Consider the following 26,654-nt stretch of genomic DNA (forward strand, 5'->3'; position numbering starts at 1 on the left):
AAGAATGAGAATATGATAATAATAGTGACAGCAAGACGCAGGACGCCAGAGGAACAGTGAAAGGGAGAGATAGGAGGTAATAAGAAAGGAGTATAAGGGAAGAGGGGGTAGGTTGGGAAGCACTCCAGTGAGGGAATGGAATGGTTCGTGGCCCTGTACAGATGGGATTGGGGGGGGGGGGGACGATGCTTGCTCGACCCTAATGAGAAGGGAAGAAAACAAAAGAGAAGAGGCCATGCCAGTCAGAAGCAAATGTCCAAACGCCGCTTCCGGAGCGCACATGTTCGACGATGATAAGAGTCGAGGATGCGAGGACCGATTGATCCTGCATCCAGGCAGGATTAGGTAAATCGCTGTGGAGGTGGGGGATGTTGACTGTATGGTAGACAGGAGAGATAGCAGGAGAGTACCCAGGCACAGTCACTCTACAGCGATATCAATCTGGAGATATGGAGATCGGAGAGTCCTCGGTTGAACATGTCGATGATAGCCAGTGCGGCTGAGTTCCATCAGTCGGACCGTGCTTCCAGCAGGACGAGATTTTATAGATTATAGAATCACGCAACGACAGCCTGGACTGCGCTCACTGGCCTCGCGCTCCCGGTTGTACTGTGCCTTGGCTCCCTTTGCATCTTCCTCGTCGACAACTTCTTGCGGTTTAACGGTCATATGAACCACATTGGGGTGTTCTTTGCTAAACTTCGAGTCTGCGAATGGTAGTCAGTAAAGATTCGTAGAAAATAGAACAAACATAGCCACGGCCACGGCCAGACAACGAAAAACATACCAGAGATAGGCGACTTATCATCTAACAACTTTCCAAAGGAGATCAGGCGAATAGAGCTTGGCGACGAGGGACGAGTCTCCCAATCTAAACAAGAAAACGCCATGTTAGCCATTTCGTCTCATATTATCAGCCATGATGAATCATGCCGAGGTCATCCTTACCAGATCTCCATTCACGCCAAATCAACTCCTTAAGCGTATAAACACTCATAAGGAATGGGTCAGAGTTCTCGACATTAACCGATCGCTTGCGTAAATATTTCCCATCGATGGTAAATGGGTGGCGCGAACCCGTCGTCAAGAGCAGCGTGATAACCAGCGATGGACCCGCATCCTCGACTTCCTTGCTGGAGCCGTCATCCGACTGCTCAGTCGACAGCTCCTGCACGGTCTTGGGCTCCTCGGTATCCATTGATGTTGTCGTTGTCGCAGTAGGATTCGGCTGAGCGACGGCAGAGGATGTGTCGTTGGATGTTGAGGTAGTGGCCGTGCCAGTCGTCGCCGTCACTGTCACGGGGGCGGTTTCGCCACCTGTGCCGGGGTTGGTTGCGGGGTGGTTCGCGACGGCAGCTTGACCTGACTGGGGTACGAGTGGCTGTGTCGCAGGAGTGGGCAGATTAGCGACATTGGCGGGAGCTGTTTGGGCTGAGTCTGTTGCATCTGTACTTGGCGCTGTTGGCTGTTGGTCCGTGGCCGGAGATGTAGTCGGGTGGTCATCGTCTTTGGGGTTCAGGGCTCCCGACTCCGGGCGATCGGTTGTAGACATTGTTTCTTTGGAAGACCCCAATAATACCAATTGGCTGACTTTCCCTTTATTTGTTCAGGGAAAGGGGGAGGGGCAACGGGGGAGGCGAATGGAATGGAGGACAGAGGAAGACAGAGGGAAAGAGTTGGGTTCCAGATGTGAGGAGTCGACTCAGCGGGAGGCGCAATAGTGCCTCACTAGTGTGGGGTTTGGTCTGAAAGATAATTCTGTACAGTTATGGAGATGTGCAAAAGAAGGACATTATATGAGGAGTTGAAGGAGGAGAGATGGCAAAGGGGATCGGCGGACCTAAAGACTGGCCGACAGAGACCCTGGTGAAACTGAATCCTATTTCCCGCACCCCTTTTTTTCTTCAAGCGAATCAACAGAATAATAGTTTGCTTATACAAAGAATGTGAATTTGTCAATTTGAAGAATTTATTTGAAGATCTCAATTGGCGATCCGGGGAAACTAGTTTTGCCAGGCCAAGAGCTACATGATGCGTGTTCTCCACACATCTATAATTGTCAAGAATCTATGTGTATTCATTGTCTACGTATTCTCATATGCTAGGGAAATACCCGAAACCATTCCCCAATCCAGTCCATATTGAAATACCTGAACACGGTCGCACGCACCTCTGACGTCGAAAATGGGGGATCCTCGGCCAGCTCGTGGTGCATATGCTGGGGGACTCTGAAGAGAGAGGTGGACCGTAGAGTGGATAGGGATTTGAACATCCGAGTCGATGTTTCACTGATTGCTATTAATTCTCCTGTATTCTGGAGGACCTGGCCCAGGATGCAATAGGGCAGCCGATTAGCAATGCTGAAAATCACAGATTGGTTGCCTGGTGCTTGCAGATCAGGATCATATCTTAGACCTAGACCCAGCCGGCATACTGCTCAAGCATTTCATTCTTTGCGCCTTCGGAACCATGCCGCACGCCCAATAGTCGTACGTTGCCGATCTTCCCCCCAAAATCATCGTCGGCTGTGCTCGTCCAGTTCGCAAGATGATCTCTCAGCCGCGCGACAACGGTGGGATCATCCCGAATTAGGATCGCAATGGCATCGTAACCTCCAGCTCCGGGAACCACCCCCCCAATGACACCTTCGAGCTCTGAAACACTGTCCAGCAGCTCAGTCTGTACGCTTGGCTCGATGGGCACTCCCGTCCGGCGGGTCATCGTGCGAATGTGCTGGCGCGTACGCTCGAGAAGAGTACGGATATCTGAGAAGTCCCCGGCGGCATCTGGGTGCTGAGCCTGACGCTTGAGCTCCTGGCGGAGGCGCTCGTTGTTATTCTGAAGGCTAGCCCAGAGGATATCCGCTTCTTTGCGGTTGGCCTTTCTCCATTCAAGGACCTTTTTAACCATGGATGGGGTTCCGGAACCACAGTCCACATCGCACAGAACCAGCTGCATCCCGCGCGGAAGCTGCATGCCAAAGTCCACGCACTCGGTATCCCATGGGTGTTCCGTATCTGAGTCTTCGACAATTGGGAACAAGCGCTCCTCAAACCCAGGTGATCCTACATCACCCAGTGATTCCAAAATCGACGGTGAGAATCGTCGGTAAAGGCACGATCCGTAGACAGCGCTGGCGACATCAAACCCAGATCCCACCTTGCCTTGAGCTGCGCAATGGGCTGCTTGGGCCAGATTGTGAAGCTTATCGCGACCAGCGCCGAGATCTTCAGCCTGCATAGTGCGGTGAATAACCAATGCGGAAACAAGAGCAGTGACCAGAGCAGCGGAAGAGCCCAATCCAGTCTTATGGGCTTCGAACAGAGGAACACCAAAGTTCACAAAGCGTCCAGCTCTATCCTGCGATGCCGGTCCCTTTGAGGTAGCAGTCTCAGAGTAGTAATCACTATCCGCCAGGATCGTCACAGACAAAGACCCAAAGTCCTTGGAATCAGCAACATAGCTGATATAGGTCAAGGCATAGCTCAATGACGTCTCGACAAATGGGTTGCGCGGTCTAGAAGAAATCCCCGGTCAGCATTGGCCAAATTAAATTCCCCGAACAATCACCCTATAGGGGTTCAACATACCCATCGCCCTTAGGGATGACCTTGACACCCCCACCATCAGAGCATCGCTGCACACCGTATTCCCAGACTGCATCAAGAAACTGCGGGGAGCGCACTACAACAGTATTCTCTCCCTCCTGGTCCTCGGCGGCACTCTGCGTCTCGCCAACAGCAGGACCAGACCCTGATGCCCCGCGCCGGTGACCCCTCCTCAACTGCTGCACAACCACATGAATTCTCGCATCGAGTGCGAAGACGGTCCCCGTGTATGCGCGGTCGAGGACAAGATAACCACCAGTCAGAAGGACCTTGCCCGGCGCGGAAAGAGCCGTAACGGAGGACGGCTGGGGAGACATTGGGATAAGGTGGGTGTGTGGGGGAGGAAAAGACCCGGGGCCGATTAGACTATTTGAGGTGTGCCCCGCGGTCACGGGGAGGCACGGAGGGGGACGAAGGATTCTAGAGCGAAGCGCCGACTTGCTCCAAGTATGTGTTGGCTTATGTTGCCATGCAGCTGCAGGTTAGGGAAGCGCTATCTGTAAGATGGCAGGGGTGTGTCGAATTCTCCTAATGAGGACTAGTGTAGGGTAAGCTGCACGAAAAAAAGATTCTGGCTTATGTAATTAAAAGACAAGCCAACCTACATAAATTGGTTGTGTAGTGTAATGGTCATCACTCCAGATTCTGATTCTGGCAATCCCGGTTCGATCCCGGGCACGACCTCTTCTTTTGCATTTTTATTTGGCACCCTCGCCTACAAACATAAATATAAGTTTTATATATAATATCAATTTTTTTTTTCAGAGAAATATCCTTAATACATACAGCAAACTCTATTCACATCTAACTAGACTCGAATCAACCCTGGAAGCTCATGCTGTAGTCGCGTATTGAGTACCAATGTATAAGAACCTACGACCACTGCTATCTGCTACAGGTGCATACCACGATCAAGCTGCCTGGAATTCAGTTTCAATGTCCAAGAGAACCATTTGACCCAAATCCAACGACCACAGGCTTATCCTTCTGTACCTTCCATCTTCAACAATCTTGCTCAAACCCACATACTCTTCATATTTCCTTGCACATTCAACATGGCCAACACGCTTTATCTGGCTGGTAAGAGCACGATGGGACTAGATACCTCTTATTCCAAAGAAGAGCTTTCCAGCCCCGACAAAGTCACTATTCTCCTTTCGCCAACCCTTGAGAGGCTTGCAGCATCCCTTGACATAATCAAACAAAGGATGGACACACCTGATAACTTCTATTATCAATATCCTAACGTTCCAGGAATTGATCGGAACATATTCTAGAGACTGATAAAGGAACCTGATATCTTTCGGAGAGCGCGAGAAACAATTTACCGCCGCCGACAACAGATCCTATACAAAATTGCACTCGCTCAGCATGAAAAGTTGCAGGAACTTTCGAATCTACTATGGCGATTTGTCTCTCCCGAATGGGTCTCTGTACCTGGCTAGGATATTGGATGAACGGCCTTTCGATATGGGTGCGCGGAGCATCCTGCAGCAAAGAACCGGACTATTGGTTTAACCAAATTAATTAAGTGAATACCGCGACAAACATGTGGTCTTCGCTAGTTCCTGAGGTCTCAGAGTCATTCCAGAAACTCCAAAACGAAGCTAAGTGGTGGTATGCGAGCTCAAAGCCAATCAGTGGAAATAAGACCAAGCTAGTCGTCTTAATTCAAATCACCAAGTAGCCCATATATCATGTAGTGATTTGAGTATGGTCTGAAGTCCCGAAATGTCAGCCTGGAGCCCCAGATATGCCAGTCCTTGTCCTCGACTGCACGCAGCGTGTGAAGTATACGAACGATACGGTGTACGGGGGCCACTTGTTCTTCCATTTGACTTGGTGATGAGAATGCTACCTGGACCTACCAAAAGTGATATACTTATCGATCAACAGATGACCCGCGCGATATGTACGGAGCTCAGGTCGTGAATGTCCGTTTTTGCTGTTATGCGGTATTTTCAAGAGGCGATTTTTATGTAGAGATTTGCTCCATTCCTTTTTGTTTCTGTATCGCTCGCTTGCTTAATGAGACCGGAGAGTTCAGAAAGGAATTTTTGTTACAGCATTGTCGTATTATTTAATCAAGTCTTCTATTTTCATAAGCCACAAAACATTTCACACCTATATTTTTGCATATCAAACATGATAACCCGGAGGCATTCGATAACGGAAAAAAAAAGAGAACAAAAAAAGAGATGAACCCATATATGAAGGATAAAAAATATCTTTACGAACCTCAAAGCAAGTGTACCCTTTGATGAATGATTTGTGCCCTAATTGAACCAGTTTGTTTCACATCTTTTTTGCTTATTTCCGAGTGTCTTAGTATGCGAGACTCGAAGCCGGCATCTAAGAAGCGAAAGCCTTTGGAAAATGCCAAAGCGCACAGCCAGGCCATCAAAATTAAAGGCAGAGAAAGGGGCGCGGGCAAATGTGTGCTTTCGAATTACAAGACGTATTAGATCATCTATTTCTTCCTATACACTCTGAATGACAAGAGCAACATACTGGACATTATAAAATTCTAGGGCTCGCTGAGGTTATAGAAATCGGCAGTGAACGGTCTCAAGAGCAATTCCTATCACGCCGAATGAGCCGACGGTAGATGTGTCCTTGGGCCCTATCAACATGGCTGACGACAAAAAAGTTTTGATTGTGAAGCCACTATTTATTTAAATTGCGTTCTTGTCTCAAAGTATAATACTTTGAGTTGATGATAAAGAGTAAGTCATACACCCAAAAAGTCTGTATAAACATCGAAGCGACGCACAACAATTTGGCTAACTTAGATCTTCCCACCCCGGGAAACTTTCTTCCTCCGCATTTCAAACCACAGTCCAGCCAAGGAAGCAGCCGAACCTATGTACATGAGTCCAACAAAGATTTGGATCCGCAGGTATGGTTTCGGCTCACTAGGACTATCCCGAAGTTGCAACGCAATAACCTCAGCCACGGCCGTGGGTGGCCCAAGTGAAAGCCAAAAGATACCAAGGCCAGCCCCTAAATCCTCCAGACCAACGACTTCAGCAGTAAGAGGTGCAGCAGCCGCTAAGAATGTACCGGCGAACAAACCAACAGCTACAGCAAAGAAGTATGTCAACCCCACGGAACCTGCAAAGATCCAGAGTACCAACGACAGCAATCCCGAGGCTAGCGAAGAAGCAAAAGCAACATTGACTCGGCCAAGGTGATCACTCAAGAGCCCAACAACTGGACGTCCAAAGGCCTGACCCAGACTGAGCAGCGCGCCTGCCCGACTGCCTTGTTTCTGGGTGAGACCAATGGCAACTGAATAGCTGGGCAAACTGAACAGCAGACACACATACCCCAAACTGCCTAAGAAAGCCCAGCCTAACAATAAGACAAAATCCAGTCTACCCAAGAGAGATAGCCGGAATGTCCCGCTATTCAATGCAGCCGGTGAATTTGGAGGGACACGAAGGAGATTAGCACATATGATATTCACACCAAAACACAGAATTCCCAGTATACGCATTGCCCAAGGAAATCCAAGCTCGGGTATCATCTTCCCAACAGCAAGCGAATAGACAAGTCCACCAACCCCGGAGCCAGCAGCAGCGATCCCATTAACCAAGCTGCGCATTCTTTTGAACCAATGTGAAGGAATTCCCACAGAGCCACAGAAGCATAGCCCCATACCAAATCCAAAGCAAATGCCCTGTGAGAGAAACAGCTGCCAATCGGTTTTGACAAATGACGTGGTAATCAGGGATATTGTTTCCAATATGGTGCCGAGGTTCAGAACGAAGCGAGGTGATATTTGGTGGGCGAGATAAGTTGCGAGAGGTGCGATGATCATTGCACAGCCTATGCTCAGCCCTCCAACAAAAGCGTACTCTAGAGATGATGTACCAGGTAGCATGTCGCTGGAGAGATAGTATGAGAGGAATACTCCGTATGCCTGTATTTGGTGTTAGAAATTGATACGAGAAACAAAGATTAAGTATGCAGCGAGGTTCTTCTTACGGCATTGATACCCCATGTGTGGGCATTCATGAGAAACACGCATGCCACGCAGACCCAGCCATATCCACCTTCTCGGATAGCTTCTTGTGATGGGCTGGGTTCTTCTGGGTTGGCGTGAGCTGTTGGATTGGGTGCTGATTTACTCATTTTAGGCATTAATGTTCGTATTTGACGGTATTTACAAGCCTTCAGGAAATATCAAGAACCAGAGTCCAAAGAGTTAGGAGTTATATACTCCTCCAGTCTGCGTTTCATTTCGGCACCACGGAGGCCCACTACCGAGATAATGCCTGAAAAATACAATATCAGAGAATAATGAATAGCATTGTACTTTGGGGAAACAACATAAAAGCTAATTACAAGCCCTTACCCACGGCATTCAGAACGTGTACAAAGTTGGACCCTGACACCGTCAATGAACTATACTTGCTATATATTGGAAGAAACAAAGCTTACTAAAGCCAATATACTAAAGAGATACATCATCTTGCTTGTGCTTTTTTTTTCAAGAGTGAGACGATTATGCATAATTGACCGATATTGTAGTTCGGAGTTTACACCGAGGACGCCGAGATTGGTGGCGGCAAATGTGCGGAGCCTCGGACCCAGGATTCCGATACCTTACGCCTCCACGCCAAATCATTTTCTTCTTGACTGGTACTCTATTCATGATGCATAGAGTACAAAAGAGCTACACAGGCGATCGAGGGTACAAAATTAGTGCTCGGTCCTGCCTAGACTGTCATCGGCGCAAGGTCCGTTGTGACCGAGGAGTGCCTTGTGCCCATTGTTCCAAAGCTGGCTTGACTTGTGTCTATCCGAAGAAAGAGCATGAACCAAGGGCTCTTACTTTGCAAAACATATCCGATCGCCTTGTTCAAATGGAGTCTACCTTGTCCCGTGCTTGCCAGGCTGGGGTATCTGCTGCCAGTGACTCAGATCATCAAGTTCAACCTGGGGTAGATTCTCCGCCGACTCAAAGCGACAGCAAGACATGGGAGCTACTACTCAATGACGGGAATGTTGTTCAATACGTGAACAACTCAAATATCAAAGACCTCCTTCAAGACGTGAGTAAAGATGTGGCTTTCCCGAGATAGCCTACTTATAGATCGCAGGAAGAACGCATTAGAACCAAATCAGGTTCAAATATTGAAGCTTCCTCTCCTCAATTACAATTACCCAATATTACAAGTGCCCAGACATCGTCAATCCAGCCAGGCCCCTCCTTAGGCGTCTCTTCCGGTATCTTGCAATGGTATCCGGAGCCGCAATTGGCCCTTCAGTTATGGGCCGTGTATGTCAAGTCAGTGGACCCAGTACTCAAGATTCTGCATATACCGACCACCCAATCCGCCGTAATATCAACAATTCTCGACCCCAAATCGGCGAGGTCGTCTATGATTGCGCTGACATTTGCCATCTACTATGCTGCAACCACAGCTTTGAGTCACGATAACGAGGCTATTGAGCTCCCACTGGGGCAACCAGTACTGTTGGAACGTTGCAAAACCACGTTGGATAAGCTTCTCTTGAGCCCAGAAGCCATGAAGCGACCAGAAATGGCGCTATTACAAGCTCTTGCAATCTACGTTGTGCGCATCTAAACCTAGGAATCCTGTACCAGTTGAATAAGCTCTAATCACATCAGCTAGACATGCTTACGGGTTCACGAAACCGGCCGGAGTGTATGGATTTTAAACGGGCTCGCAATCAGATTAGCCCAATCATTTGGGATACACCGAGATGGTGCCTGTCTCCGTCTAAGCCCATTCGACACAGAGATGCGTCTCCGCTTGTGGTGGCATCTATGCGTGCTCGACTCTCGCGCTCCAGAAGATCAAGGATTCGAACTGACCCTCGATGTGCTCCACCGCGGATTACGACTCCCCCTGAATATAAACGATGACCAATTATTCCCCAGCATGACTCAACTTCCAGTGGAGTCGGCGGGTTGGACAGAAATGTCTTTCTTCCTCATCCAAACCGATTCATGTAGATTACTACATCCAATCCTTGGGACTCGGGAACAAAGCTCTGCGCATGCTCTTTCCGACATCACAGCAAAAAGAAAGATGATTAAAGAGAGGATTAACTTCATGTCCTCTAAATATGAGACTACTTCTTCCACGGCAAGTCATCTCTCACGCATTGCAATGCAGCATCTCGCAACCGCATGCAAGAAAATGGAATTCATGCTCCAACTACGGGAAGAAATCAGCCTGCAGAAACAGAATGACTTCCAGGCAACTGAATCTAAAACAGAAACGCTGAAGCCTTCATTCAAGCTGGCATGTGATTCAATGGAATGCAATTACATCCTATTGAATAACGAATTCTCTTTAGGATTCAAGTGGCTCTTCACAACATATACCCCGTGGTACGCCCTTGCCTATGTCCTACGCTGCCTCTGTAACAATCCTTGTGGACCGAATACAAAACGTGCATGGGCATTAGTCGAGGGAGTTCTCCCGCATGAATTAAGCCTGAGTGGTTTCTCGGCGGAGACACAGGGTGAGACTGGACATGGTAGTATATGGAAATGCCTTGCTTTGCTGCGACGTCAGACTTTGCTGTCAAGGAATGCACAGCGAACAGTAGTTGGTGATGACTCGAATAATGATGATAATGAGTCTCTAGGGGCTGGACATGTCGAGAGTCAAGGGACTGAGCTACTTTCTACACATACGGTGCCAAATGGAACGTCCCTTCCCGAACTCGGAATACATGAGCAAGATTTCATTGCTGATTCAACTCAAAATATCTTCTCTACTTGGGAATTTGGGGATTCGGGGATTCCGTTTTTGCCGGAATGGAATGCAGTTATCAATGGGTCTTTGGCTGAAGATGATGTATTGGATTTTTGTGAGTAGTATATCCTGATTTTCAAAGCACGCACAATGCAAGTGTGATTTCACGGAACCTGCGCGAACTTCTATGCAGAGCTCGTGGGATCGATGAACCCGGCTCTTTGGATGAAAGTATCAACATGCTCACAGCAACCATGAGCAAGACCGCATTCTCAATCTCCTCTTACTAGATGGCACTAGAGATATAAAAAAAAAGAGGCTGGATGTCTCAACATAAGGTCGGTATCTCAGGCTCTGAAGATATTTTTATCTTCAGTGATGCCACATACGAATACAGTATCAGCCTCACACGAGGCAAATTAAGATATCTTCTTCTTTTTCTCTCCATTTCTAGGCGTTCTACGTGGCTCTAGTACCTGGTAGTCCTAGAGAACTGCCTAGACGCATGACTGGGATAGATTAGGAAAGAAAGGTCTTTGATAAACATAAAATGTGCTGACCGACAAATCGCTACTCGTAAACATCATTGAGCATAATAGCAAAGTCGAAAAAAAGATGAAAGAAAATTCAATATCGGAGCGCGTCCGACACGCAGGTATCACTTAATAGCAGGCTCATGCTCAACAAATCATAATATGACATACTAGTTCTCATCCTCATCTTCATCGAGAGCGTTACGACGAGCTTCACGACGCTGCGGCTCCAGAATCCGACGAATATCCGTGTCGAAGTTAGTCCGACCCTGAACGCGTACGCCATAGCGGAAAGCAGCATGAAGGTTGTTGCGAGCACGGCTCTGGTCGCCACGCTGGTAGTTTCCTTCAACCTCCTCAATCTGGCGAAGTTGAGTCTGGGTAATACTGTCGTCGTAGAGTGCAGAAGTCTCTTCAGGTTCGTCTAGCTCTGGAACCAAGATGGGATGTAACACCTGGCGTTGAGGGCGGATAATAGACTCGGCTTGGGGGTTGGTCGCGTTGCTCTCGACAAAGTCAGAGATCTGGTGGGCTAGTGGGATTCCAAAGGCATCGCGGTGGCTTGTTGCACTCTGGTCCAAGGCGTGAGGCTGCTGGGCTCGATCTTCGGAAGAGCTTAGATCAGAGCGTGTGGCAAAGAAGTTTTCCTTGTCCTCGTCTTGGGGACTGAAGGCCATGTATTCGTCCTCTTGGATGGGACTGGGAGTTTGTGCCATGTGGGGCTCTGCCCAAATGAGGAAATCCTGGCTGGGTGGATGGCGCGTTGCCCAAACTCGATTTCCGGTGCTAGCTGGTGTGACTGGGAATTGGATGGGAGTTGTATAAGCCCTGGGACGTGGGGCGTGGATGGTCTCGGGAAGCTGCGGTTCTTCTGTTTCATGAACTGAAGCGCTTCCTAGTTGTACCGTGTTGGTCAGAGAATGCTCAATACTCGGGACGACATTTAACCTAGGATGAATTTGAAAGACTTACCGGCCAGCGATGGGTCACGCGTACTTGGTCGACCGGCTTCTATGACCGAAGAGGAGGGGGAGATGACAACGGGGAGGATGAAGACAAAACATCATGTTCGAAACTCTGACGCCTCTCAGAGCGTAGAGTCATCGAGTGTCGCTTGCGTTTGACACGAGGATTGGGCGACATCGTCGTCAGCTGATCACCCTTTGGAGCGTTCGTAGATGGAGGTACAGTCCGGGGCACAAGTCTGGTTTGAATCCTTGCAGCCTGTCGCAGAAAGAAGCAGGTAAGTGTTAGTCAAGCTGTGTGTTGTGGAGATCTGTTGTGTTTGCTCACACGGTTTTTGTCAATTACAAGACGGACCTCCAACACTTCCGCATCCATTTTGTCGATTGACTGACCAATACCGAGTCCAATAGAGCACTTGTGTTCTCTCGTTTAACCTCAAAGACAGAATGGGTAAGTCTATTAAATGAAGAGCAATTGCGGCAGCGTACAGAAAAATTGGCGATAGATCACTTGATTCGAAGGCGTAGTCACTAGGGCGGAATTAGCATGACAGCAAGATCAAGGATCGTGAAAGGTTCTCAGCGTAGATGAGTGCACCTCAAACTACTCTGAATGGCCAGGCACCAGATGTATCGAGGGCACGATTGGCACGTGATGTCTCGACTCAAGCGTGTTCGGATGTTATCGGGGCGGCGACGACGAGGACATCGATATTAAATAAAATGGTCATTATTTATACTTGTATCAAAGCTGCGCTTACCTAAAAGAGAACAGCACTTCAATCACCGCCTTGATACCTGGCTAATATGCAAAATACGAGTTACAGACCTAGGTGCTGTGTAGAGTACAGTACGCCTTGAAGCCTTTTATGGTTCACCACTTTGCTCATTGACTCAAGTGCAAATACCTATTTTTAAATTGAAAATACATGATAGATTGCTACTTTCAGCTTGCTTTATTTTATGTACTCCCTGCACATTGCTACTACATGAGGCTTCGTGATATCCCGATGCGGTCAACCCTTGTCACGTGGACACCAGAGCCCTTATATATCAACAATTTGATCTCAACAGGCAGTAATATTTAGTGATGAACAATAAGAACAGATCGAAATGAGTTATTGAGTGAGGTTACACAGGAAAAGCATGCGGTCTTTGTTAAATACTATGCAACCTACAGATCAAAGAAGCATCCACGGATGCATATTCAAACGTACCGTATCAAAATGGTCAAGGCAAAGCAAAATGCCAAGACAAGATCTCGGGGATTTCCCATGTGTTTATGAGAGATCTGAGGTGCTCTCGCAGTCTTCGGAGTGGTTCGGTACGGGTCTTGATATTGTCGATCACAATCTTGAGTTTAACGGCACCGAGATCCATCTCGGAATTTCCAATTCGTGTGGCTAAGCTTCCCCACATATTCTGCAGAAGAAACGATCGATCTCGAAACTAGCCTTGATGGGTTTACTGTGTATCTGGCGCCACTAGTACGAGGCATGCCCGACACCCCTAGTATCCCAATACAGTTCAATCCAAAAGACCTTTCCTACTTCTATACCCTTCCTGCCTATACACACCTCATAATGCACATCAAGAACATCCTCCTCGCTGCCTTCATGGCCATCTCTGCCTCGGCAATCTCAGTCAATCCCCCTGTCAATGCCACCGACATCACCTCCGCTACCCAGGCTCGCCTGAAACCAGCTCGATCTTGGCTTCAAACGCACTGCCACTATGGTCAACCATCTGAACGCCGGTACCAATGGTGTCTCTGCCGACGTGAGTTCCATGTACGCCATCTTCCGGTGTAGAACAATGATGAAACGAAAGAGTGCTGATATACCATCTCATAGAACGTCATCTCCACGTTCACCTCAGCCGTCAACAGCGAGAGCGGAGACCTGAAGCACGATCAGCCCACTAAGGCACTTGCAGATACTATCCAGGTTGCTCTTTTCCAGGCCTACCCCTCGCTTGCTATTATTGGCATTGACATGGAGGATGCTTTCATCGACGCCGCTGCCAAGTTCGACAAGGATAGCCGCAATGACTTGCAAGTTCTCTTGACCAACCTTAACGACGAGAACTCTGTAAGTTCCTGAATGTGATATCTCTTCGTCAAGGATAAGTTGTTAACTTCTCTCTCTAGCGCTTCTACAGCCCCATCGTTAAGAAGGCTCTGCCTTGCTGCTTTGCCAGCGCTCAGGTTGATCACAACGCTATCTATCAGACTGTTTACAACGCTGCCGTTGCTCTTGACCCCTCCAAGGTCGACGCCTATATCAGTTTCAATTGATTGTATTATTGATAGGCTGAATTTGTATAAAATGGCATTGTTGGAGAAATCTGTACATAGTGTTCCTCCAGTGCTGTCGAATTGGCAGACGAAGAACAAGACGCAACAGGCCGCGGGTTATGTTCCAATGGCCAGTGATATAATAATAAAGTCCAGATGAATAAGACCATTAGATGAATGCCAGTATTGTGGATCAGGACGAGGCAGTTGACATATTGTCTACTTAAGAGTGCCCAACAAAGCCGTCCAGAAAAGGGCCAATGTATTCATACTGGGCTCTGAGCTCGTAAGTTCCGTTTCCATAGGAATCTATCCCACCTACTCAGACCAAGGAAACGATGAAGCTAGCAGAAGAAACCAAGCCCAGCCTACGACCACACTACAAAAGTCAAAATCCTGACCAAGCAATAGATAGATTCGATGCTAAACCATCATCTTTCGAACAGAAACGGGGTATAGATCTACCGGAGACCAGCCAAGGCCAACGACCAGAACCAAAAGACCAGACCCCAAAGACCAAAGAGAGTAGATGCTAGAAACCAATCCACCGAAAGCTCCATCGAAACATTTCCACAACCGCAATAGATGAGACGGTCATATTCATTCATTCCATAGAGCCAGCACCATAGACACAGCGAGAACGCACTCCCTCATTGAGAGGCTTCAAGAACACCGAAGAGTAAGAAAAACTAGAGCCCCGGTAAGGAATACAGTAAAGAAAATCACAAGGTAGCCAGAACCAACGCAGCAAAAGCTTAAACGCGGGGGGAAGGTGGAGAGCAGTTATCAGACATGGGCATCGGTGTGCCCAAGGGCATCAGCAAATACATGAGAAGAGAAAGGGTAAACGGGACAAGGAGCTGAAAGGGTATTCTGATTCCTCAAATTGGGGGTGCGTTCTGTGTGGTTTTGGTGGGCGTAGATGAGAAACGGAAATCTTGACGAGTTGATTACATTAACTTTCCAAGAACTGGCGCAGATAAAAATAAAAATTGCGGATGATACAGTGGATAGGTAAGTAAATGTAAACAATGTCTGTTTCTAGTACGTTGCCGTCTACCTGAATGGGCCTGGGCCGACCATGCCGCCACGGGGGTCACCGCCGTTGGGCTGGCCGAACATTTCAAGCAGGTGACGGGATGAAGGAGGACCCTGTGGTCCTGGGTTGCCTGGTCCGAAAGGTCCCTGGCCACCGGGTCCGAGTCCCATCATGGCCTCTGGGTTGGGTGGCATAGGAGGGAAGCCTGGGGGAGGGCCGTTCATGTATCCCGGAGGCGGCATCATGCCGGGAGGTGGGCCACGGGGGAAGGCTTGACGTTCGTTGAGCGGGGGTGCGTTACCGGGCATAGGGAGCATGCCAGGCGGAAAGTTGGGGTTCATGCCGCGGCCAGGAGTGGGGATGCCGGGAGGAGGACCCATGGGGCTTGGTACGTTGCCCTGTTGCGGGACTGGCTGACCAGACCATCCCGGAGGAGGCAAATGGTCCAGTCCTGGGGGTCGCTGCAGACCCATTGGGGGGCCTTGCGGAGGCCGTGAGCCACCGGGGGTCATAGGACCGCCAGGAGTCATAGGGCCCTGGTTACCCTGGGGGAAGGGCATGTCATCAAAGTAGCCTATGGGTGGGCCATTGGCAGGGCGGCGTCGGAGCTGCTCGCTATCTGGGCGTTGCATGTTGGCAATCGCCGGGTCATCGAGGAAGCTTAGGGGCTTCTGTGCGGAAAGACCGGGAGGGGGGGCGTGGCATGCCTTCTGGCATCAGGCCCGGGGGAGGAGCAATACCGGCACCGGGAGATTGCTGGGATGGGTTGCCAGCGGGCGATGGGCCTACTCGAACCTGCTGCATCAAGCGAAGCAAGTGTGCTCTCTCCATTGACTGAGGATCCTTGGCACTAGCTTGGGATAGAGGAATCTCTGGACCAGAGCCCATGAAGTCTATTTGGTTATGGGATTCCCTGGAGGGGGATGACATGGCCATAGCAGCTCGTTGTTGCTCTGCATGGATCGATGAATGTCTCGGCTGGGAAAGACCTGCCTGCTGAGGCGTAGAGTTTCCTGACCGTTGACCTCCAAGCATCTGCAAAATGCGCTGGAAACCTTCTTGGTCGGCACTGTGGGAAGGAAGGGGCATGCTCTCCAGTACCGGTGGCGGTGCCTGTGTCTGTGCCGGCTGAGGGGGGAAGTAGGGCTCGGGTACGGGCTCTCTGGCAGGGCTTTCGGGCATGGGGCTGAATAGACCAGCGAAACGAGATGACTTTCCAGGCTTTCCTGGGAAGGGGAAAGGCTCCTTCTTGGTCATCGACTCGGCGGAGCTGGGGGTGCTAACCTCGGGGGGCTGGGGCTGAGCTTGAGGCTGCTGTTTCGAGTCTCCCAAAAGACCGAAGAAGCGTTCCATAGAATTGTCCGACATGAAAGGAGTGCCGGAATTGCTGAAGATCTCACCATCGGTACGGTGGGTCTCCGCCTTGTGTTCAGCATGCGCCTCTCTCTTCTCCTCTGCCTGTGGAGGGCCTTGCGAAGCTCCTCCAGATCCAGCCTTCATACGCTCCTTCCAGCGCTCAAAGTCTTCCTGGGTATGTGCTCGTCGTGGCTCGTTGTCGTTGGTATCCAACCACTCAGGCTCTGTTTCAAATTTGGCACCGCGGTTCCATTCGCGCTCAGTGCCATGTCGGGTTTGGTTCTGGCGCCATTCCCGGTTGCGTAGAGGTGGTTTGTCCTCATCGAGCTCGGCACCCTCATGGTTATTGCTGTTAATGTTGGGGTTATTCTCATCGCGGAACCAGCTTCCTTCGTATTTAGATCGTGGGGTCTGCCCGTCTTTGCGCGGGGGGAATCTGCCCTCTTTCTGGGAGGTTCGTTCAGTGGTGAGATCGCGAGAGCCTTCTTTATTCTCCCATCGGTCGAATTCCCCGTTTCGTCTCGGCTTGCGTTCCTGATCTTCTGGACCAAATGTGCGACGCGGGCGCCCAGCATTCCAGTCTTCTCTCTCCCCGCGCCGGCCATTCAGTGGCGCCGGTTTACCCTCTCGTCCAGCAAAATCTTTATCTGTAGCATCGCGGTCCTTGAAGAATCGATCTCGGAAGTTGAATCTGTCATTCTTCTCATCCACCTCGGGTTGCCGAACTGGTCGTTCCGGGGTCAAATCAAAGGAGCCTTTGCCGCCAATACGGGATGAAGCGAACGCAGTCTTGGGAGGGCCGAGTACAATATCCTCTGGTGGCATATCGGGTGAGTAATGTTGACCAGAGCGAAACTGATCACGACGCCAGTGATCGACAAGGGAGGGATTCGTACCTGAATTGGATCCCCGGGAGATATGTTTGGCTTCGAAGAAGCTAGACCGGCGGCCTGTGCCAGATTCATTGGGGTTGTTGGGGTCACGAGGGGTTTGCTGCTTGCGCTGCGTTGTTGGGTCTGGTTGGGGCCTGGATGGTGCGGTCAGTCTTGATGTGGACAGTGCGGGACAAGCTGAGGAATTGGGAGCAGCCACATACATCCATTCTTCAATCGGAGGTAGACCGGAAGGCTTTACGACGAGGGGAGATTCTCGGAGCCATATCAGCTCGGCGATCTCATACCGTCGCGCCATGACGGCTCTGTCGTGGTGTGCGTGTGTGGGCTTTCTTCGCGATTATGATGCGTTCATTGGTTTGAGAAAAATAAGAATCCGTAGCAGGTGATGAGGTAGGTTCGAGGTAATCAAAGGATTAGGAAGATCGGAATGGGAGTAGGGCAGCGTAGATGGTTGTATCTGGGAAAAGAGGTTGGATGAGGAGAAGCCCACAAGCCACCTTGTGGCGATGGCGGTGTCTGAGGCGGAGCTCGGGTGTGAACCTTGCACTGTCAAACACCTTCACCTGAGCTTCTTTGCGGTCAAATAGAAGTATTTCAGGCGAAACTGGGATCTGATGTGCTGTGAATGTGTGCTCGAGGGGAAAGAAAAGCAGAGGTATCCAGCGTACGGTTTTAGTGGGATACGCCAGAAGGGGAAACCCGCCGGCACTTTTCAGCTGATTGTATCGATATGAGTAGTACTTAGACTACGGCGACCTCGATGTTTTATTTTGGTAATTCGACATATCTGTCGTCTTGTCTTGTGACTACATCAGTATTCACAGCTCATTTCTTGTTCCTGCTGGAATTCCTAGCTAGCTGATGTATGACCAATGTAAACCCTACTGCAGAACCGGACATAAAACTCGAACGCTGAAATTCCCTATTGTGCCAATGCAAACAATCTATTAATTTAGAAGACTTCCAACATTTATGCCTGTGCCTGAATTTCATCAATGACACGTGAAAGAGTTCCATTACTCCAACTATCCACACGCCCCCGATCACAAGTCCCATACAGTGACTTGGCAAGGGCCGACAGCTGGGCAGCCTCTTTTGAATTGGCTTCGGCAACTTGGATCTGAATCCAGCTGATGACGCCAGAGCGGGTAATCAGAGTAGTGCTACCGCCGACTTGGGCGGCACGGTAGACGATGTGCAGGATCTTGCGTCGAGCTGTCGGGCCGAGGGTGGGGGACTGGTAAAGGGAGAGAATGCGCTCGAAGACATTAGCACGTCTGTAGACTTCCATATCCTATATTCAATCAGTAAGCTGCTGTTCCTCTTGTAAGTGGGGCAATTCTTAGTTGACTTACAGCCTCGGTGCGAAGTGCCTTGACGAACAGTCCAAGCAGCCAGTCGATCTCATCGAAATAGCCGTCATCCAATTCAGGCTCGTGGAGAAGGATCTTGTCGACCCAGTATGTAGGAATCTTTTCAACTTCCCAGAATGGTGCTTTCTGCAGGAACTTGTTGACCTTGCCGTAGACCTTATGGAGAGGATTGGTGAGAACCGCGAGGCAGTTTGCAGCACATTCACCAACAATCCAAGGAACAGGCTTCTCCATGCCAATGGTGTTGACAGTCTCGAGGAGCTCTCCAGTCAGGGTATAGACTGTGCGCCATTCAGCGTATTTGGATTCCTTGAGTTTCGCCATGAAGCGCACAAGGTTGGCAAAGGCTTGTCTCCGGACTTCTTCGTGCTGAGAGCAGAGGCAAAGAATCAACTCGGCAACGCGACCTTGGTCCACGGCTTGCTCAACTTCTTCCCTGTCCCACCTGTTTAAGGCATTGTGGGTGGTGCCTTCGGTGGGCAGGAATCCGAAGATCTCGTCGAGGTCGACGGTAGGAGTCTTTTTGGCTGATGGCACATTGGAGCCAGAGTCAATGTCCATCTTTTCTTCCGTGTCGGCATCCTCTGTGCCCTTCAAAGACTTCTTCAGAAGCGACTTGACCTTCTTGGTCTCGGTTGCTTCAACCAATGCATCCCGAGCAGCCTTGAGCACCTTGGTGCTTTCACCGGCTTGCTTGAGGTTGCCCAGAAGGCTTGCAATCCATGATCCAACAGCAATTTCGGTGGACTTATCACCACTCTTGATGACGAACGGCCACTGCTCAACAATGACAGCCACAAGAGCGCTGGTAGTTCCAGACTCATCCTTGGAAAGAGATTCAAGCATGTCAATGTAGTGCACAGGTTTCTTAGCAACACGAGAAACACAGTTGTCAAAGAAGACCAATTGCTGATGAAGAGCCTCATGCTCAGAATTCTCAAGGCTTGACAAAACAGATGCGAATGCATGTGGCGAACTTTGCAAGACAGAGTTTTCAACCAAAACAGTCTTAAGTAGGGTCGAGATGCGTCGCGAGGAGTCCTTGTCCGCAGTGTCCATGAGGACCTTCAGAATCGAGGTGAAAGGTGAATATTGCATGTTGGCAGGCTTTTGCCACCAACGCAGTGAAGCAGATTGTTGAGCGATCTGAAGAAGGCTTTGCAGTTGACTCAAAAGAGACTCGGAATCATCTACGCTGGTATCCTTTTCTTCCAGTCGCTTCAGCACATCTACCAAAACAAGAGAAACATCAAAGTTCTCCTCCAGAGCAATATCCGGCATCACTTCGTAGTAGCATGTCAGGAGCTCTGCAACCGCCTCTTGCTGCTGCAGGTCCTCCTTAGCAGTTCGTCGAAAGAGAACAACGACGTCCTTGATGGAGGGACAACGGTGAGAGAACTCTGCAAGCAACTTGGAAGATGCTTGGTTCCAGAAAAGTTGTCCTTGTCCATGTTCTCCCTGGAAGATTTTCAAAACAGCCCGCAGCTTGGTGAAAGCGAGAGTCAGAATCCGGACGGCGAAAAGAGTAATAATTTCGGCGTTCTGGTTCAAACAACGGGTCATGATCTTCTGACTGAGAGGCCGAGGGAGGATGTTTTCGATGGCAATTGACACTGGCGGGGGCAGGATAGGCTGCTTTTCCTTCCAGCCACAGTTGGCCGGAACAGGCAATTGAACGGTTGAGAAGAGAAAGGCCGACTCAGCCATCCATGATGGCGTAGCTTTCGGGTCCGAAATGAACATAGTCTTTCTGGTAAAGAAATCGGCGATGAGTTCCGGTGCCACCTTGAAAATAGTGACCAGCAATTCAATCTGGAGACTATCCACATCGGGGCGAAGACACTGAATGAGGAACGACAGAGAACCGTTCCGCACAGGGACAGACTCTCTGTACTTGTCCACATGGATTGGAGAATCAAGTCCCAATTCAATGCATGCATCATCATCGGCAGGCAGAGTCTCGGGGTCAGTTCCAACGGGGTACCAGCCCGTCTCAGGCAAAAGCACTCCAAGTCCTGCAGTCTTACAGATGTTCATCATAATGCGGTGGATCTCATTGGCAATGGAAACTCCATTGGGGTTGGGCTCGTCTGACTCACGGTCATAGCCATAGAGGGTAACCAATCGTTCGAGGTTGTGGCGGTTGAAGAACTTGCTCTTCGACTTCCGGGGCAGACCAGAGTCTTGCACAATATCTCTTTCAATAGCCTTGATGATCTCCATTACGGTTTCACGAGGATCCTTTCGGATATGCTCAAGGAAAGACCGGGTGATCTTGTGCTGTTCAATGATATCGCCCTTCTCGGAAGCATGCTGCACCCTCAGGTTCGCAAGCAGATATCGCTGGGCATTGCGTCTGAGAGTTGACTTGTGAGATTCATCCTCGGATTCCTGTGCCTTGTTAGGAGTCAAGAAGACTTCCATTCGCTTGAAAGTAATGTAACGGCGAAGGTACAGCTGGCGCGCCACTGCGCCTCCGTCGAATGTCACGATTTCAGTGAGCAGACGAAGACAGGGCGAGATAAGGTGCTCCTTGGATTTAGTTGCCGTCAGACCGCGGTTGAAAAGTCGCAGCTGATCTTTTTGCAAGAGATGCTTGCACAACGCGATTCCGAAATCCCGAAATTCCAGCTCTGAGGAGATAGTCTTGAGGAAGATGGCAAGAACGGAAGGGACATTGGTCAACAGGGGCTCATTGTTGTTGCCATCGCCAAAGGCCCAGGATGCAATGAGGTCTGGGAAGCAAACTGCAGTCTCATCCTCTTTTGCGGGGGTGCTGATTTGCTTGTCGCAATAAGACTTGAGGACACGCAATTTCTGCGCTTTATCATGCTCCTTTTCTGTTTGTCCTATTGACACCAGGAACTCTTTGAACTTGACAATACCTGCAACAAGGTCAATTTCTCGTTAGCTTTAAGTGGTTGCTTGTTTGGCTCACCTTGTCTCGCCAACGGGGCATTTTGCTGAACGGCCAACAGCTCCCGAAGCTGAGCTGCGGATGTAATATTAATTTCTTCGGCTGGTTTCGGCTCATCGAGCTTTCTTCTCTTAGCTCGAGAGGGATGCTCCATGACGTGTGACATGATTGATGAGTTGCGGTGTTGTATTTTTTTTTTTTTTTTATCTTTAGATGGTCGATGCTATCGAGATTTCAGAAGGCGCTAATTGGTCAAATGCACTCCACAGTGCTGGAACCGTTGCCTTACCGCCTCATTCTGCTAATTTAATAACGCCCACCGCCTTTATGTCTCCACAGTCATTATCAAGTCGACCGCATCAAGTTACATTTACAGTGGGTTGATCAAGGCAGTTTGAATTTATAATTCAGTATCATTCATGTCCTATCAAGCAACATAAGACGAAAGAGAACGGATATCATCACTCGTAACCCCCTTGCTCCTTGTATTTAACCCGTTGAAAATGCTAAACACAATCAAGCACCATAAGACAGACAACATAGAAGAAACGCATAACCGGCCTACAGAACGAAAGCAGAGCGGAGTATCTATGCTCACATTTCCTCGAAGACACAGTCAGGATGCATGACATAGAGAACTCTACCTTCATCTTGCCGGGGCGCAGGATCGTCCGAGAGGCCGGATCCAGAGATGCGCAGCAGGAGTTTGTCCTATAAAAAGAGTTGGTCAGTGGGTTTATTTTTTGGGGCAATGCAAAGATCGATAAAAAAAGAATGGGAACTCACCTTGACCATGCGCTTCATGACCTTGACGACCAACTCACGCTCGCGCACCAAGTCATCTTCCGTGTTCAACTCGCCTTCGATCTGTTCCAGGTACCAAAGTACAAGGTCGTCTTGCTCGACACCCTCGCCGGAGTTGACTTCGTCTTCGTGTACACGTCTGATGATCTTGTTTAAGATCTTAGCGTACTTGTCATAGGTGATCTTTGTCTTTTGGCGCTCAGGTTGAGCGGGGGCTTGGGGAGCTTCGACATCGCGCATAGGGCTGTCGCCTTCGTTGTCGCCATCTTCCATCTCCTGATCCTCATCGGCGTTGTTTGTGGCACCTGGCACCTCCTCGTCCATCTCAACATCGTCCTTCTCGACGGTGACAATACTCTGTCGGAGGAGATCGTAGGCTTCAATAACGAACTTTGGAACGATTTCTTCGACACAATTGGCCTTGGCGACGGCCTCTGACAGACGAATTAGGGACTCGAGCTGACGGACTGTGATACGGTAAGAGGAGCGGCCAATGCCGCCTTGGGCATCGTTGGTCCGCAGCTCCTTGTACTTCTCGACCAGCAGGGCCTTAGCCTCGTCGGTGAAAACAGGGCGGAATGTGCGGGCGAAGCGGATGTAGCGCTGCAGTTGTTCCGTGCTGAGCTCGGGCTCGACAGCCTCGTCACGGTTCATGTGCACGTTGACAATGTGCTCGGCCAGGTTGCGGTCAACGGACTCCTTAGGCTCGTCACGGATGACAAAGAACACATCAAAACGACTCATAATGGGAGCACTGAAGTTCAAGTTGTTGCGAAGGGTGTTTTTGGGGTCGTAGCGACCACCGACAGGGTTGGCAGCGGCAAGAATAGATGCGCGGGCATTCAAAGTAGTGTGGATACCAGCCTTGGCAATAGATATGGTCTGCTGTTCCATAGCTTCATGAATAGCGACTTGGTCGTGGATGTCCATCTTGTCAAACTCGTCAATGGCACAAATTCCGCCGCCGTTTGCAAGCATCAGGGCGCCGGCTTCGATTGTGAATTCTCCTGTCTCGGCATCCTTCACGACTGAGGCAGTCAAACCAGCAGCGGAAGAGGCCTTACCACTGGTGTAGACTGCGCGGGGGTGTAAAGAGCAGATATACTTCAAGAACTGACTCTTACTGGTGGAGGGATCACCGACGATACAGATGTTGATATCACCACGGAGCTGCAAGCTCTCGGCTTCTGTTGATTTGGCAACACCACCAATCAATTGCAAAAGGAGACCCTTTTTAATCTGGCGATGGCCCCAAATCATCGGTGCGATTGAGTCCACCAATCGAGAGTAGATGTATTCTGAGTGCACGAGCTGCTTGAGGTCCTGCACCTCAGCGGGTGTGAGACTCTGCAGGAAAGCTTCTTGGGCTGATTCATCGCCGGTATCAGCCTCTTGATTCTGGTTCAAAGAAGCCAAGATGTTGTTTGACTGGCCACTCAATTGCTGTTCTGGCTTCTGGCCGGGAGTAGTAGTGTCGGGCGTAACCATGCAAGAAAGGAAGGCCAGACGGTAAGTCAAATCGCGGACTCCGAGCGACTTCAATCCAGAGACACCACCACCGCCGACCTCGTTGCCTCGGAAAGAACCGTTGTCACGGACAGCTTCTGGGCGGACACCGGGAAGACCAAGTTGGCTGACATCGGGGACGACAATCAAGGTACCAGTAAAGATGCAGCGTTCACCGGCCTTGGCACGGTCAACCATCTCACCGCGCAAGATAACATCCATTGTCCGTGGCATACTACCAGTGGGGATCTCGTGCGATGATTCCTGCAGCTTTACCTTTTGCCAATCGACGAATGTACTCTTTCCGATATCCAGGCGCCATCCTACTCGGTTGCCACAGGTGTTGTTCGGGCACTCTGTTGGCTCTGTGTACTTGAAGGTCTGCTCAACATTCGGGACGACAGTTTTACAGCCTTCACAAATGAATGTTCCGAGCGACAATTCAGGTCTGATTTCGGACGTTCTTGTGACGGTACCCGAGACGGACAACAACCTTCCAATCTGGTTTGTCCGAAGCTGTCGCAATCTGGAAACTAGAGGCAGGTTGTAAAATGCAAGGGCAAACAGCTTGTCGGTCTGCTGATGACGGGTCTTCTCGCGAATTTGGCGCTCGAGGTCGGGGTTCTCAGAAACGTTCGCATATGCGTTGGAAACGGAAGCGCTGGCTTGCGAAGAGGCGCTAGCGGTCAATCGGTGGGAGACAAAATATTCAGGTTCGTATTTGGCGATGAGGTTATGGAGCGCCTTGGTGAGGAAGGGTTGGAATCGATAGTATTGTGTGGCGATGGCATCTGCAAGGATAGGATTCTCCCAGGATGTGAGGTGGGTGAAATCAACATAGAGAGTCGATAACTCGAATTTCTTCATTCCTTTGATCTGCGCAATGTAATAGTTCTTGCTGAGAACTTGTCCCGAGGAGGGGGGCGCTGATGATGGGGGTTCGTCCACGAATGTCTCTAGCAGGTCCTCGAAGCTTGACTGAACCTTCTCTCCTGCCTCGTCGATTACGGGTGGGGGGCCAGGGGCGTATGGGTTTCGAAGGCGGCTGACTGCTGAGTTCCCAGCTCCCACAACTCGGTCATCGGGGAAAGCATTCATATCACTCATTGGACCATTGCTCTCCGAGCGCCGAGAGCTAGGGAGATTGTCGGATTGAAAGTTCTCACGAGCAGGACCAGAGCCTAGCTCGGACTGAATTACAGCGTCAAATAACGAAGACATGGCAGAGAGCGAACGGCCTGAATGCGGCCAGTTGAAAGGGGTATCAAGCTCTCACGTCTGAAAATTGAATGTGGAGAGGTGATAGCGTGGACTCGGTGGGATTGCTATCTTAGTTTTTCGCGGGTCTCCTTGGGCAACGCGCGACGCGAACGCGTGCACGGCAGAACAGTTAATCCTATCCGACGCGTTAAGTGGTTTCTTATGTAAGTCTCATGTAGGTGCTTATATAATATTATTATTATGTAGCGTGTCAAAATCCCGCGGCCCACGGCCCCCGCGGACACATAAAAATATACCGCATGCTCGGTTATAACTTGAGGGGATTAGGCATTCTCCTGGTTGGCGTGGAATCGCCAAACTTATTCCCCTCACCGCTATATGCAACATCCCTAGAATGGCTATATGATAACAGAGACATCACTCTCTTTGGGGAGATTGGAAAGGTTATCTCACTGCATCTCACCGTTATAAGGGGTGTGGAGCATGGGAAAAAGGAATTAAAAATGCGCACAGCAAAGTGAGAGCGTCATATAAGACACAATAGTCTGTGTTATAGAAATTCTGACAATGACATCGCAATATCTTTTGCTTCAAAGTCATCAAACTCGAGCTGGATCGTGCAGCAATGATCAAGCAGGAGCCAATCTTAGCGAACCATTCTACATGTTCATGAACGACTCCCCTACTGTTAAATGCCACCAAATTCGGATAACACCCATCTGCCGTGATCTACCTTAAACTACTGTATATCTCGGCGAAGGATCTGCAGACGGGTGAGAGGAATAGGCCCTTAGGTGGACCCAAGGAACATGGTGACGTTCCAAATTGCTGTTGTCATTCCAGCCGTGTCTTGCTCCCCTCGGCAAACCCGGCAATCTAAATTTGATCCTGTTGAAAATTTGATTGTTGAATGTTAAGTCAGATGGAGCCCTGCAAGAGCCTGACATCATATTCAGCTCTTTGTGAGATTGTGTGGTAGTCAATCTCAAAACAAACAATCGGTTGTGGCTGAGCTGATAGATCTCAAACCGGATCTAACTCCTTGCGTGCTGAGTTAGGCAGTTGAAATCCGAATCCGATGTCTTCCTCGGTGCTAGTCAACAACGTGGCGCGTATCCATTTCGTTCATTTTGAACTGAGCCATTGGTTAATAGGTCAGTGGAGAGATCTTGGCATCGTGATCGTGAAGAAGTCGCGGTGGAGTAAAAAAGTTGCCGGGTTTTTCGTGCGTTCGTAAAGATATTGGAGTGAAATAGGGGCAACTGGATCAACTTAGGCTATATTAACACAGTCTGGAGATGTCGTCTTATCAAGCTCAATTATGCTACCTGACTTAGTATGCAACTATACTCCTTTTGTATCAGTTGGCTTGAACCAGATCTAAGGTATGTGATAGGATT

At 49.6% G+C, this 26,654-nt stretch overlaps 10 protein-coding genes across 10 annotated transcripts; 3 read left to right on the forward strand and 7 right to left on the reverse strand.

Moving 5' to 3' along the window:
* Positions 1 to 549: 549 nt before the first annotated feature.
* Positions 550 to 1,552, reverse strand: N7508_003670 (uncharacterized protein; the record flags this gene model as incomplete). The annotated part of the gene is made up of 3 exons (XM_058461736.1): positions 550 to 707; positions 788 to 871; positions 949 to 1,552. 3 exons carry the CDS (start codon positions 1,550 to 1,552, stop codon positions 550 to 552), a joined length of 846 nt encoding a protein of 281 aa, XP_058322313.1.
* An 863-nt stretch (positions 1,553 to 2,415) lies between these two features.
* On the reverse strand, positions 2,416 to 3,925 carry erg8 (phosphomevalonate kinase; the record flags this gene model as incomplete). The annotated part of the gene is made up of 2 exons (XM_058461737.1): positions 2,416 to 3,517; positions 3,591 to 3,925. The coding sequence occupies 2 exons, from the start codon at positions 3,923 to 3,925 to the stop codon at positions 2,416 to 2,418; spliced, it is 1,437 nt and encodes a 478-aa protein (XP_058322314.1).
* Positions 3,926 to 4,663: 738 nt separating this feature from the next.
* Positions 4,664 to 4,885, forward strand: N7508_003672 (uncharacterized protein; the record flags this gene model as incomplete). Its single annotated transcript, XM_058461738.1, has 1 exon — positions 4,664 to 4,885. The coding sequence occupies one exon, from the start codon at positions 4,664 to 4,666 to the stop codon at positions 4,883 to 4,885; it is 222 nt and encodes a 73-aa protein (XP_058322315.1).
* Positions 4,886 to 6,396: 1,511 nt separating this feature from the next.
* On the reverse strand, positions 6,397 to 7,745 carry N7508_003673 (uncharacterized protein; the record flags this gene model as incomplete). Its single annotated transcript, XM_058461739.1, has 2 exons — positions 6,397 to 7,533; positions 7,599 to 7,745. The coding sequence occupies 2 exons, from the start codon at positions 7,743 to 7,745 to the stop codon at positions 6,397 to 6,399; spliced, it is 1,284 nt and encodes a 427-aa protein (XP_058322316.1).
* Positions 7,746 to 8,269: 524 nt separating this feature from the next.
* On the forward strand, positions 8,270 to 10,471 carry N7508_003674 (Zn(II)2Cys6 transcription factor; the record flags this gene model as incomplete). Its single annotated transcript, XM_058461740.1, has 3 exons — positions 8,270 to 8,668; positions 8,801 to 9,193; positions 9,254 to 10,471. 3 exons carry the CDS (start codon positions 8,270 to 8,272, stop codon positions 10,469 to 10,471), a joined length of 2,010 nt encoding a protein of 669 aa, XP_058322317.1.
* Positions 10,472 to 11,051: 580 nt separating this feature from the next.
* On the reverse strand, positions 11,052 to 12,222 carry N7508_003675 (uncharacterized protein; the record flags this gene model as incomplete). The annotated part of the gene is made up of 3 exons (XM_058461741.1): positions 11,052 to 11,829; positions 11,900 to 12,105; positions 12,175 to 12,222. 3 exons carry the CDS (start codon positions 12,220 to 12,222, stop codon positions 11,052 to 11,054), a joined length of 1,032 nt encoding a protein of 343 aa, XP_058322318.1.
* A 1,207-nt stretch (positions 12,223 to 13,429) lies between these two features.
* On the forward strand, positions 13,430 to 14,142 carry N7508_003676 (uncharacterized protein; the record flags this gene model as incomplete). Its single annotated transcript, XM_058461742.1, has 3 exons — positions 13,430 to 13,636; positions 13,700 to 13,936; positions 13,996 to 14,142. 3 exons carry the CDS (start codon positions 13,430 to 13,432, stop codon positions 14,140 to 14,142), a joined length of 591 nt encoding a protein of 196 aa, XP_058322319.1.
* Positions 14,143 to 15,198: 1,056 nt separating this feature from the next.
* N7508_003677 (uncharacterized protein) lies at positions 15,199 to 17,728 on the reverse strand (the record flags this gene model as incomplete). The annotated part of the gene is made up of 3 exons (XM_058461743.1): positions 15,199 to 15,796; positions 15,867 to 17,564; positions 17,634 to 17,728. 3 exons carry the CDS (start codon positions 17,726 to 17,728, stop codon positions 15,199 to 15,201), a joined length of 2,391 nt encoding a protein of 796 aa, XP_058322320.1.
* A 675-nt stretch (positions 17,729 to 18,403) lies between these two features.
* N7508_003678 (NPA1/URB1 family protein) lies at positions 18,404 to 21,889 on the reverse strand (the record flags this gene model as incomplete). Its single annotated transcript, XM_058461744.1, has 3 exons — positions 18,404 to 18,727; positions 18,789 to 21,691; positions 21,745 to 21,889. The coding sequence occupies 3 exons, from the start codon at positions 21,887 to 21,889 to the stop codon at positions 18,404 to 18,406; spliced, it is 3,372 nt and encodes a 1,123-aa protein (XP_058322321.1).
* Positions 21,890 to 22,317: 428 nt separating this feature from the next.
* On the reverse strand, positions 22,318 to 25,254 carry N7508_003679 (MCM DNA helicase complex subunit MCM6; the record flags this gene model as incomplete). The annotated part of the gene is made up of 2 exons (XM_058461745.1): positions 22,318 to 22,434; positions 22,510 to 25,254. The coding sequence occupies 2 exons, from the start codon at positions 25,252 to 25,254 to the stop codon at positions 22,318 to 22,320; spliced, it is 2,862 nt and encodes a 953-aa protein (XP_058322322.1).
* Positions 25,255 to 26,654: the final 1,400 nt, after the last annotated feature.

This window comes from Penicillium antarcticum (genome assembly GCF_028974205.1).
Source record: "Penicillium antarcticum strain IBT 31339 chromosome Unknown utg000003l_segment0_segment0, whole genome shotgun sequence".
NCBI lineage: Eukaryota > Fungi > Ascomycota > Eurotiomycetes > Eurotiales > Aspergillaceae > Penicillium > Penicillium antarcticum.